This window comes from Orussus abietinus, unplaced genomic scaffold (assembly GCF_000612105.2).
Source record: "Orussus abietinus isolate OABI.00-Male unplaced genomic scaffold, Oabi_2.0 scaffold400, whole genome shotgun sequence".
Taxonomy (NCBI): Eukaryota; Metazoa; Arthropoda; class Insecta; order Hymenoptera; family Orussidae; genus Orussus; species Orussus abietinus.
In genome coordinates, this window is record NW_019394546.1 from 7,942 (window position 1) to 21,140 (window position 13,199).

At 35.1% G+C, this 13,199-nt stretch overlaps 3 protein-coding genes across 3 annotated transcripts; 1 reads left to right on the forward strand and 2 right to left on the reverse strand.

The window, feature by feature from the left end:
* Positions 1–434: 434 nt before the first annotated feature.
* On the reverse strand, positions 435–3,320 carry LOC105702828 (RNA-binding protein 42-like). The gene is made up of 5 exons (XM_012430700.1): positions 3,280–3,320; positions 2,029–2,279; positions 1,572–1,946; positions 1,272–1,466; positions 435–1,170 (listed from the first exon to the last, which is right to left on the reverse strand). The coding sequence occupies exons 1-5, from the start codon at positions 3,318–3,320 to the stop codon at positions 1,046–1,048; spliced, it is 987 nt and encodes a 328-aa protein (XP_012286123.1). The 3' UTR covers positions 435–1,045.
* Positions 3,321–3,379: 59 nt separating this feature from the next.
* LOC105702829 (RNA-binding protein 42) lies at positions 3,380–6,385 on the reverse strand. The gene is made up of 5 exons (XM_012430701.1): positions 6,225–6,385; positions 4,974–5,224; positions 4,517–4,891; positions 4,217–4,411; positions 3,380–4,115 (listed from the first exon to the last, which is right to left on the reverse strand). The coding sequence occupies exons 1-5, from the start codon at positions 6,263–6,265 to the stop codon at positions 3,991–3,993; spliced, it is 987 nt and encodes a 328-aa protein (XP_012286124.1). The 5' UTR covers positions 6,266–6,385; the 3' UTR covers positions 3,380–3,990.
* A 1,732-nt stretch (positions 6,386–8,117) lies between these two features.
* On the forward strand, positions 8,118–11,564 carry LOC105702831 (protein transport protein Sec61 subunit beta). Its single transcript, XM_012430710.2, has 3 exons — positions 8,118–8,405; positions 8,915–9,111; positions 9,215–11,564. The coding sequence occupies exons 1-3, from the start codon at positions 8,403–8,405 to the stop codon at positions 9,300–9,302; spliced, it is 288 nt and encodes a 95-aa protein (XP_012286133.1). The 5' UTR covers positions 8,118–8,402; the 3' UTR covers positions 9,303–11,564.
* Positions 11,565–13,199: the final 1,635 nt, after the last annotated feature.

Genomic DNA, 13,199 nt, shown 5'->3' on the forward strand with positions numbered 1-13,199 from the left:
AACGCAACTCTTTTGCTCTAAATCGCATGTTAGCTATGGAACAAGCCAGCATTGTCTTGCAATCGTTCGTAAAAATATTTTCCATATTCCCCCATCTCGATTTGTAATATCCCATTTTTATAGTATTCTACATTGTTCAAGCTAGATCCTGAAACTCTTCATTTTTGAGTCTGTCTTCAAAAAGCGTAAAACATCAGAAACGTGCACGAACGACGCCATGCTGATTCTAGTTCATAATAAATAACATTGAAATAAAAAATGAAATTTCGTGAGTTTTAGGACCTACCTTAAGATCTTCCTATTCACGTGGTAAAATTCTAATCGTATCGGTATATCCAGTTCGGAGAATACTTTCACGAACGATTTGACCTCTCATATATATATATATATTATAGGCTGATCTTTTTGTATGACCTTAGACACTAGACTAGAGATGTAGGAATAATATACATATGTATTTCAAGCACATTGAATTGTCCAATAACTGTTATTTTACAAATAAATATTCAAACCTGTCAGAGTAGACATTTATTCTACTCCTATTTCAAAATAAAATGGAATGATCTACACTTATTATCCTATGTCTTGGCATTGCACCGCGGTCGTACGAATCATTCTGTAGCGATGTTCTTGCCCGTTTCTCTATGCTTAGTTTTATTCATATTTTTGCCAAAAAAAAGCTACAATGATACTTTATCGTAACAGTATTCCAAAAAAACAATTCTTAATATCAGTTTTAAGAGGTCATGTTATTAAATCTAATTGTAACAAGAGGAGATACTTAAATGCATTCACAAAAAGTTCACTACCTCGAATCCTGATATGGAAAATACGTATTATTATTATTTTAAATATCACAAATAATCTACCACTTTAAGTAGATCATTCAGAATTACGTTTGTGGTCTTGATGGTTTTTCGTGTTGTTCTCTCGCCTCCGTGATTGATCACATTCAATGTTGTTTACAAAGATGGCCTCAAAATATTGGACTCACAAGGTTAATAAATTAGAAGCGTATAATTGACACCGCAATGATACGGGAATGTCACCGACTAGATAACAATCCAATTAATGCTTGTTTCTCTTTTTCTTTTTTCCGTACTGTGTCCAAGTTTCTTTGCTTCCAAGAGCTTTTACGCAATTTTATCGGTCGAGAGCCAACATACTTTCCTAAAATATTAAATATTTCATTCTTGTTCAGGGATCCGAGGAGAGAGTGGATAACTAGTATTTTACTTAAAAATAATTAAATAATACATTATATTTCTTACCGTTCATCTCCTTCATTGCTTTAATAAAGTCCTGGGGATCTTTGAAGGAAACAAAACCAAAACCTTTAGTTTTATTAGTTCGTTTATCTCTAACAACTTTTGCCTTCTGAAAGCTTGGATACTTGCCGAAAACCCTTATTAACATCTCATCAGTAACATCATTTCCCAAATCTCCACAGAATATTCTAAAGTCGTCTATAAAAAAAACCAAAAAGATGTCGAAATAATTTCAATGACAACTATTTTATGAAGAAACAATCAAAAACTTTTGACAAATTAATATTTAATTTGAAACATTACCTTCATCCCACTCAAGAAGTGAAGGATCTTCCCATGTTTGGCCACCAGCCATTCTAATAATTTTTTTATTTTTCTTTCCTCTACCTTTCGGATGCGTCTCTTCAGCACTAGCATTAGCCATAATTGAGCTAGCTTTTCCCTGACTAATGGCTAATTCAGCAGCTGTACTTACACCTTTTATTTTTGGTTTCCTTTTCCCTTCATCGTCTGGTATTTTAGTATTAATGATTTGTTCTATAATTTCAGGGTGGATGATAGGAGCTGAAGTAGAGTCGTATGATTTTGGGTTTCCACTTAGGCAAGGTTCTGCCATCGATGGCATATATGGATTACTTATTTGGGCTGGCGAAGAGTAAGTCGTAATAGGAACAGGTCCTACAATGACAATAAATTAAAACAAAATTAATTTTTATAGAAACAGAATAGAACAATGCTTAAAAATGCTTGAACAACTTGCCTTGTCTGGTTACTTGTGGTGGAATTAACATGGGTGGTGGTGGAGGCGGCGGTGGTGGCGGTGGCGGTGGTGGAGGTGGTGGAGGAAATCCCATCATCGGTGAAAATGCAAGTGTTGCTGCAGCAGCGGCTACAGCCGGCGTTGGCAATTCCTGTTGCTCTAACTGTCTAGCAACTTGATTATATGTGTCAGAACCGATGACAGGTCTAACAATCGGTGAAATTAATTGACCTCCGATTTCCGCCTCAAACCTGAAAACAGAATTATTAATTAGAATAACCTTTAACCCTTTGCAGTTGCATTTTCCTAAGATCAAGAGAATTTTGGTGGCTGAGAGTAGACATACGACCGCAAAGGGTTAACTGTCTGAATGCCAGAGATCGTTGGAAAAATGGTACTGAATGTATTTTCACACAATATAATATAGCATTCATTTAATGTGATTTCAAAAAATGCTAAGCACTATGATCACGCTTCTTGAAATATCCAATGAATTTTAGGAAACTATTAGAATAACGGCAATAAAGCAATTAGAATTTACATAAAATATTATTTTTGAAATAGAATATGAATGGTTGTAAGAGTAGAAAAAGTTAACTATTAATTCTGAAAAAGGGATATTTAACTCAATGAAATTACCGGGATGGAATTTAAGAGAATGCATGGTTTGTTGTAATAAAACGAATAGTATGAAAAGATTAAATTTAATTTATATACCGTGCAAAAAAAGGATTCATCTATTACGTTCTGACATATATTTTTCAACAATAATAGTTAATAATAGTTAAACATTTTTATGTAATATATATGATATTTTACATTTTATATTCTCAAAACTATCGCCTGGTGCTTTTTCACTAAATAAAAGTGTTTATAAATAGCAGTAAATAAAGTAAAAATTGTTTATATATATGATTTTCATTCAATTTAAAAAGAAAAGACTAGAAAAGGAAGCTTCAGGACTAATGACATGCAGCAACAGAATCTAAATGCATCATAAATTACACATTAAGACTTGATACAGAAGTACTTTCTGAAAAAAATTTGGACTGCTCGATCACATTGCATAGCGCTCAACCAGTTAAATTGCTATTGAAGATTTTTGGTATCCAACACAGATTAGACATCATAAAAGTCATCAAGATATTCGTCTCTGTTTAAGTAATACTACATAATTTAACATAGAATATGAAAATAAAAATATCAAAAACATGGATATAGAAACAAAAAAAATATAAATCTATTAAATACCTGTTCATTTCATCTTCCATTTGTCTCAATTTATCCTCCATACTGATTATATATATTATAGGCTGATCTTTTTGTATGACCTTAGACACTAGACTAGAGATGTAGGAATAATATACATATGTATTTCAAGCACATTGAATTGTCCAATAACTGTTATTTTACAAATAAATATTCAAACCTGTCAGAGTAGACATTTATTCTACTCCTATTTCAAAATAAAATGGAATGATCTACACTTATTATCCTATGTCTTGGCATTGCACCGCGGTCGTACGAATCATTCTGTAGCGATGTTCTTGCCCGTTTCTCTATGCTTAGTTTTATTCATATTTTTGCCAAAAAAAAGCTACAATGATACTTTATCGTAACAGTATTCCAAAAAAACAATTCTTAATATCAGTTTTAAGAGGTCATGTTATTAAATCTAATTGTAACAAGAGGAGATACTTAAATGCATTCACAAAAAGTTCACTACCTCGAATCCTGATATGGAAAATACGTATTATTATTATTTTAAATATCACAAATAATCTACCACTTTAAGTAGATCATTCAGAATTACGTTTGTGGTCTTGATGGTTTTTCGTGTTGTTCTCTCGCCTCCGTGATTGATCACATTCAATGTTGTTTACAAAGATGGCCTCAAAATATTGGACTCACAAGGTTAATAAATTAGAAGCGTATAATTGACACCGCAATGATACGGGAATGTCACCGACTAGATAACAATCCAATTAATGCTTGTTTCTCTTTTTCTTTTTTCCGTACTGTGTCCAAGTTTCTTTGCTTCCAAGAGCTTTTACGCAATTTTATCGGTCGAGAGCCAACATACTTTCCTAAAATATTAAATATTTCATTCTTGTTCAGGGATCCGAGGAGAGAGTGGATAACTAGTATTTTACTTAAAAATAATTAAATAATACATTATATTTCTTACCGTTCATCTCCTTCATTGCTTTAATAAAGTCCTGGGGATCTTTGAAGGAAACAAAACCAAAACCTTTAGTTTTATTAGTTCGTTTATCTCTAACAACTTTTGCCTTCTGAAAGCTTGGATACTTGCCGAAAACCCTTATTAACATCTCATCAGTAACATCATTTCCCAAATCTCCACAGAATATTCTAAAGTCGTCTATAAAAAAAACCAAAAAGATGTCGAAATAATTTCAATGACAACTATTTTATGAAGAAACAATCAAAAACTTTTGACAAATTAATATTTAATTTGAAACATTACCTTCATCCCACTCAAGAAGTGAAGGATCTTCCCATGTTTGGCCACCAGCCATTCTAATAATTTTTTTATTTTTCTTTCCTCTACCTTTCGGATGCGTCTCTTCAGCACTAGCATTAGCCATAATTGAGCTAGCTTTTCCCTGACTAATGGCTAATTCAGCAGCTGTACTTACACCTTTTATTTTTGGTTTCCTTTTCCCTTCATCGTCTGGTATTTTAGTATTAATGATTTGTTCTATAATTTCAGGGTGGATGATAGGAGCTGAAGTAGAGTCGTATGATTTTGGGTTTCCACTTAGGCAAGGTTCTGCCATCGATGGCATATATGGATTACTTATTTGGGCTGGCGAAGAGTAAGTCGTAATAGGAACAGGTCCTACAATGACAATAAATTAAAACAAAATTAATTTTTATAGAAACAGAATAGAACAATGCTTAAAAATGCTTGAACAACTTGCCTTGTCTGGTTACTTGTGGTGGAATTAACATGGGTGGTGGTGGAGGCGGCGGTGGTGGCGGTGGCGGTGGTGGAGGTGGTGGAGGAAATCCCATCATCGGTGAAAATGCAAGTGTTGCTGCAGCAGCGGCTACAGCCGGCGTTGGCAATTCCTGTTGCTCTAACTGTCTAGCAACTTGATTATATGTGTCAGAACCGATGACAGGTCTAACAATCGGTGAAATTAATTGACCTCCGATTTCCGCCTCAAACCTGAAAACAGAATTATTAATTAGAATAACCTTTAACCCTTTGCAGTTGCATTTTCCTAAGATCAAGAGAATTTTGGTGGCTGAGAGTAGACATACGACCGCAAAGGGTTAACTGTCTGAATGCCAGAGATCGTTGGAAAAATGGTACTGAATGTATTTTCACACAATATAATATAGCATTCATTTAATGTGATTTCAAAAAATGCTAAGCACTATGATCACGCTTCTTGAAATATCCAATGAATTTTAGGAAACTATTAGAATAACGGCAATAAAGCAATTAGAATTTACATAAAATATTATTTTTGAAATAGAATATGAATGGTTGTAAGAGTAGAAAAAGTTAACTATTAATTCTGAAAAAGGGATATTTAACTCAATGAAATTACCGGGATGGAATTTAAGAGAATGCATGGTTTGTTGTAATAAAACGAATAGTATGAAAAGATTAAATTTAATTTATATACCGTGCAAAAAAAGGATTCATCTATTACGTTCTGACATATATTTTTCAACAATAATAGTTAATAATAGTTAAACATTTTTATGTAATATATATGATATTTTACATTTTATATTCTCAAAACTATCGCCTGGTGCTTTTTCACTAAATAAAAGTGTTTATAAATAGCAGTAAATAAAGTAAAAATTGTTTATATATATGATTTTCATTCAATTTAAAAAGAAAAGACTAGAAAAGGAAGCTTCAGGACTAATGACATGCAGCAACAGAATCTAAATGCATCATAAATTACACATTAAGACTTGATACAGAAGTACTTTCTGAAAAAAATTTGGACTGCTCGATCACATTGCATAGCGCTCAACCAGTTAAATTGCTATTGAAGATTTTTGGTATCCAACACAGATTAGACATCATAAAAGTCATCAAGATATTCGTCTCTGTTTAAGTAATACTACATAATTTAACATAGAATATGAAAATAAAAATATCAAAAACATGGATATAGAAACAAAAAAAATATAAATCTATTAAATACCTGTTCATTTCATCTTCCATTTGTCTCAATTTATCCTCCATACTGATATACTTATGACAATGTTAATAAAACGAAAAATTAATTAACTTTAACGACAAATCGTTCGTCACTGAGGTTATAGAGCATAACCAAAAAATACACAAGTCTCCATAGAAGCCTAGACGTTTATTACGTATTTTTGACGAGAGCGCTCACTTTTCGCACTTTCATCTCACGTGGGTTTGTTCGCCTAATTACGTATTCGCTATATGAAAGAACGAGATCACTAGCACTTCCAGTCTAGTAATATTTCAAATAAAGGTACATACGTTGTAAATCGTAAATTGTTGAGAGGTAATGGATTATAGGTAGGAAAGGCGGGAAGACGGAAAGCCGTTAAAAGTAAAGAAGGAAACTCAAGTCTATCTATATTTTTTAAATATGTATCACATTCATATTTACATGTACTATAATTAGAAGTTCAACAATATAATTTTCTTATCATGTCATGTAAGCATCAATTATTTAACATTTTTCAATGTTTAATAATGTAATATAACCTCGCAATAACAAAAACTAACCTGTACATCCAAGCAAATTCTCTTTCTTCTAACGAAAATGGGTCTAAGGCATCACGTAATTCCCTTCTTCTTCTAATAAAGTTATTATTACGTCCCCGAATACGATGGTTGCCAAAAATCAAGACACTCAGGAGGTTCTCCATTTTGAATTTCGGTGTCACAATCCGTGGAAGATGGCGATCACGGTGCTTATTTTTCTATCTTTTCTTGTATGCTTCACCATTTCGCCTAAACATTTGTGCAGAGCCAGTTCATATGAATGGTCTTGCATTTTCACCATAAAAAACGTTCCATGCGTAAATCAAGTAGTTTACCGTAGAAAACCAGGAGAAAACGTTTCAAATATGGCGGGCAAGGCAGACATAGCGCATGCAGTATCCGTTAGGTTATAAACATCCATCTTGTCCATTTGTTTCATCCCATAATTTACTTTTAGTCTTCCGCCTGTATACATTTTGATACAAATATTGGTTACGAATCTTACGACTTCAAATAGCCGTTATCAGCCGTTATAAACAAACGTCAAATGCATGTATATGCATACATTTGAAATTTCCAAGGCTGCGTAAAGCACAATCCCCTTAATTGTCAATGAATATCTATCTTAGAGGTAAATAGGTGGACCCTCATTGGCTATTGACGATATTGCGCATGCGCTTTGCACATTTAGTTTGGGGTAATATACTTCGTGTCTACGTAGAAAACTAGGGACGTATAATACGTTGTAATATACGTATAGTAAGCCACGTATATTACTTGACGTATTATACTTACCCAACCCTGCTTAATACTGTAACAACAGAGATGAGTTGGGAGATTGTTCACGGGTAGGGTCGCGCGATCGCATTCTGTGCTGCCCTCTGGTTTCGTACGTTATATTTCACCGTTTTTTGCCCCCAAGGGCGGCGCAACGAATTTCTGGTAGGGACTCGCGCACTTGTGGGGTTGTCGGATATATTCTCCTACTATTATGGCTGGGGGAATAATGATCCACACAGTTAATCGATAATTAATACTTTCTAATATCACAAAAGGAGCGAGGCTCCACGCGCACGCGGGGACCGGTCACAAGCTCCAAGGGCGAGTTTCAGTTTTTGCGCCTAGTCTCTCCGTTGGGGTCGTGAGTTCGGTAATGCGCACTAGGGGTAACGCGGGTTGCACCGGACTGAACGCACCGCGCTCGTCGCGCGCGAGCCCCTGGTGGCCAATGGCCGGACTTCGTCTGGGGCCCGCCACAATCGCGCGACCCTGCCCGTGAGCAATTTCCCACCTCATCTTTGGTCTATATAGTCGGTCGGGTCGATGCCAATGAACGAAACGTGGCTTCTGCTGACGTGTCGTCGGTACACCACGTGGAGACGCCCCGGACACGTCTAGTTGCGTCGCGTCGTTTCGGCTCCTCGAATTGATTCGTCAGAAGTTGCGCGAATGAGGTGATATAAAAACGAGATCTTCGATACTCAACCAATATTTTTCTTAAAAGTTCCACGATTAATTAATTGATTCTTTACCTCGATTCGCTTTGACGAGAAAACGTTCTTCGTAAATCAGCCCACATCGAATGCCCACGGTGAATCCTTCCTTCGCTACATCACTTGCCGAATAACTTTCAAACAGAATGGTAAGAAATCTCATGAATGGCGTAAAAAATGTTAATTATGATGTTTAGTTATTTCGTTTCCGGAAATCTTCAAGGCCTCTTCAAAGTTAATACATATAATTTTGAGAATCCATGGGTGAAGTTTCATTGTTAAGTATTCTAACCTCTTTTACAAAATGTTCATCTTATTGAAGTAGCTCCATACATTTTTGGTAATATCCATATAATAAGTAATTGTTAATGTAAATTGGATTTTTGTACATTTTGATATTTTTATATTATTGCATTCAAGAGAAGGATATCAAAGTTTCTTTTATTGTTTACATATGTTTATTTAGCTGCTCCTGGATTAAAAAATACATTGAACCAATGTAATTTGTAAAATAGAACCAAAGTTAGTCCCGGCATTATTTTGTTTAATAATTACAAACAGGAACCTGTTAATAGTGAATGTTTCTACCATGTAATTAAATTATAGAGTATTCACTCTATTTAAAAAATGTATCTAAAAAAATTTTAATGGTCTTTAGCCAGCTCCACCCAGCTCGACATCAGTAGGCACAGGTGGTCGCTCACCGAGTAAAGTAATTGCACCTCGTACCAGTGGCACTGGGAGTGTCAGGCAAAGAAAGACGACGTTAGCAACGTCTGCTAGAAACCGAACTACCGGTACTGGTTCTGGTGGAATGTGGAGGTTTTACACGGACGACTCTCCTGGCATTAAGGTGTACGTATTCATTCATTTGTACTATGGATGTAATTAAATTTTAAGATTTCGGAGTGCTTCATTTGAAAGAGCTACCATTCTGATACATATGTTATTCTTACAGTGGTCCAGTACCAGTTTTAGTAATGTCCCTCCTATTCATCGCTTCTGTATTTATGCTTCATATTTGGGGTAAATACACTCGTTCGTAAAGTTGGATCGGCGTTTTAAATACATCATTGGAAAATTGTATGCGACTCAACAGCTGTGGTTAGACACAACCAATTTGCATGGAAAACCAAGAAACAATTTTCATTCTCGGAAATAGTTTATTATTTAACTTGTATTATATTCCAGATAGATGTATAAGGATGAAAATAATTAGGTTATTTACTATCTTAGAGGGTCTGTGATGACATTTTGTACAGTGATACACATTATTGCATTTTGTCTCAATTAAACAGCAAACAACATAATTTTTTCCTTTAATACTAAATGTTCTTTAAAGAAGTTGATACTGCAATTAAGGTGAAGTGAAACACGTTGATAAATTCACTGACGACGGTAAAAAAGATTCTTCTAAATACCTACATTACCGTTGTTCATATTTATATTGACAGCTTTGTCGAATTATATTGGGTAATGCACTAAATAATATACTTCATAAGATGTTTCTGTATAATAATTACAAAATCAAAGTAAAGTTCCAGAAATCCCCTGGATTTGTGGTTTTTGAGGTTCTAATGGACTACAGAGACCACCCTGCACCATCTCTGATTTCCATGTGTGCTAACTAAATTTTCTTTCCGAGACCTCATGTTACCATCGTTTTAACATGCAGGCGTATAAGACACTTTTTTGCCTTTATCCCGTTCAAACGCGAGTTTCTCAATTACCAGTGTTCTGAATTGTACAATTGTCCTGACACTTTCGTTTCTCGTACCAGAGCATTCAATAATTGTATATCGATCGAAATATGAGAGCTCGACGCCATTTTAGTACTGATCTGGGCAAAGTAAAGAAATTGCATTTCGAAAATCCAAATTTTTGAAGTGCCAGGATAATTCATGGTTGCTCATGAGTCATGTGTCAAAGTTTCAGATAGTTCGGTCCAATACCCTTAAAGGAAAGTGTCTTATTCTACTGTCTTTAGGGGGGTTCCACTTCACCTTAGTCCTTTAGTAACCCTGAATCCGCCACCTTGAATAATGACGTCAATCAAGGAAATCGCATGAAATTCCCAGCCAGTATTTTTTCGAAACAATTGACATTTCCGGGCAAAAACTAGCATTCGAAGAAACTAGATATTTATAAAATGTATCAGTGGGTCAGTTTTTGACGGATCATGCACTAAGAAATGAGATAATACTTTCTGAAAATCGACCTGTCAAGGCCAATGACAATGCAGGACAATAATAACAAGGTAGACACGATATCATCACAAACACGGACCGACTGACACATTTTACACATTCACTTATTATTTGGTCACCGACAACTTGGCGAAAAAAAAAAAGATAATTGGCAAGAATACCCGGAGACGAATTTCATGCGATTTCCTTGTCTCTGACGGCATAATTCAAGATGGCCGACTTGCGGTTACAGAGCCCTAATGTCTATGAAATTCTATGCATGGACGTATAATATATGGACCGCTCATTGAGTGACGCTCCCAGAATGGTGAGAGAAAGAGAACTACGGTAATCGAGTCTACGCTTCTCTGTGCTGGTCGCATACGCAGTAAGTTCTTGAGTTGGTTTACAGCAATGTACACATTCACATACGCAAATTACTTCAATGCGCACCCCTGTTGCACAGACAAGCGTCGACCCGAAAGCCACCGTTCTGTTAGACCCATTCAGAGCCATATTCAAATATAGGGAGCGAGCGGTCCATATATTGTACGCTCATGATTCTATGCAATTTGTCCTAGCCTAAGTCACTCATGGTTGGACACTCGATTCTTGAGGCCAAATATAAAAAATTTGCATCGACAGAAAACAAACCGATCCTTAGAATCCTAAGGTCAGTTCCACAACCAAGGTTAACTCGAGTTGTGGGGTTAACTGGTTAACAGTAGATTGAAACTGAATATAAATTAGTTAAACTTCGATTAACTCGAGTTGTGGAATCGGGCTTAAGAGATAGTAAAATCGTTTCATAAAATTTATATAATGCTGCCTGAATTTAACCATAAAATTTGAAACCTTAACACATTTTCATTGCATTTTCCATCTTGCGTCTACAAAGTCCTGAATTTGATCTTATGAGTACAATGATAAGATCGATTAACACATCGAGGAACTGCAAGAGATGTGTGTAAAAACTCTATATATTGAGGCGTACTACTTGATAAATAAACTTCTTGTGTATTTAGCTTGTGTTATGTACATGCCTGTGTATACTTAACGAAAATTAAGGTAATCTCTTGTTATACATGAATTGAAAAATATACAAACCTTGTATCACGCGTAGACTGCTCTATTTTCCTACGTTCTCCTGTGCACATCCTACTGATTCTCTTTTTTTTCGTAATTGACTCAATAAAAAATAAATACAGATAAAAATTAATAGATCAAGATTTAAGCACTACAGTGATTGAAAAAATACGCTAATATAATATGTACAAGTAAAACTTAAGTCGACCTCAAAATATTTCCATCGTAAAAAGTTACTGAAATGAACACATGTGCATTTTTAATTTAGCTCGATTCGGAATAATCCAAAATAAAGTCATATCCTGATTGAAATGGAAATATGGTTTGTTAAAGCCCCAGTAACTATAAGTTGGCCATTTTGAATCGGTCGCGTCAGAAGTGATGAAATCGCATAAAAATTCCTAGCCATTATTTGTCGAAATGGATGACATTTTTCAGCACAGGAAGAAACTAGATATTCACGAAATGTGACGAATGGTCAGCCTTTGACGGATCATGGACTAGGAACAGAGATGAGTTGGGAGATTGCTCATGGACGTAGGATACATGAACTTAATGAAGAATATGGTTGATATTCTTGTGAATGCAATAAGATTAAGAGAGGGCGAACAAGGGACGATCCTTTCTCTTTTTCTCTCTTGCTATCGGATAGCCTATCGCCAAATTGCGCAACGCAGCTATTTTGGAAAATCAGAGGGAAAAAGAGAGAAAGAAAGTGTCCCGTTATCTTTTTACCGTTTCAGTCGAATGGGCAAATTCGAGTATTCGAGGTCCATATATGCTACCTCCATTGCCTCAATACGCTTAACATTGCGGAGCTACATTTCACTCAATTTTCGTCGATCTTTTGGACATTTTTTTAAGTAATTTCCGGGAAAACATCAATTTCGTAATCTATTTTACGATTATGAGAATATTAAATAAACAGTAGTTATATTGATTAAACTGTATATCACTCGGTTCAATATGCAACAAAATTACGGCATTTTTGCTTGAAATCACAAACGGAAGGATACATTTGTAGTGATGTTTATTGGACAAAAGTAGAAATGTACTCTATCAAAATAGAAGAATAATTTGGAAGTTTGATGCATTAAGAACAATTAATTGTAAGATGAACAGATTATGCAGAGATTCTGCTTACTGCTGAATCATAATGCAAAAGTCTTCTATGTACACTTTATTACATTCAAATAATTTATTTATTATTAACTAAAGAATGTGGTAAGCAATTAATTGACTGTTATTTTTTTATATATTTTTTTCGTCAATTACTGTTCAGTGACCGAATTTGTCATGGAAAAAGATAATATAATAGAATCCAACATGAGAAAATCGCACATGTACCAGCACACAAAATCCAGACGTAAAGCAACAATTAGCTAAAAAAATGTAAAGAAAACAGTTAATTGAATACTTTATTGTTTTGAAATTAATTTCCTATCACATTTTTAACCAATACTTAGTTATTTCATGTTAGTTGTTTGGATCGGCGAAAATTGAATCAAATGCAGCTCCGTAATGCTAAACGTACTCGGATGGATCCGCGGTGACGTCATTCCCCCTCCCGCCATCCTCGTGGAGAAAGAATATGCTGATCGAGCGATCTTCTGTAATGGCTCGTGTCCACGGGCAAGTAACTTGCGACACTTTTTGCGGCAAGAGCAACTC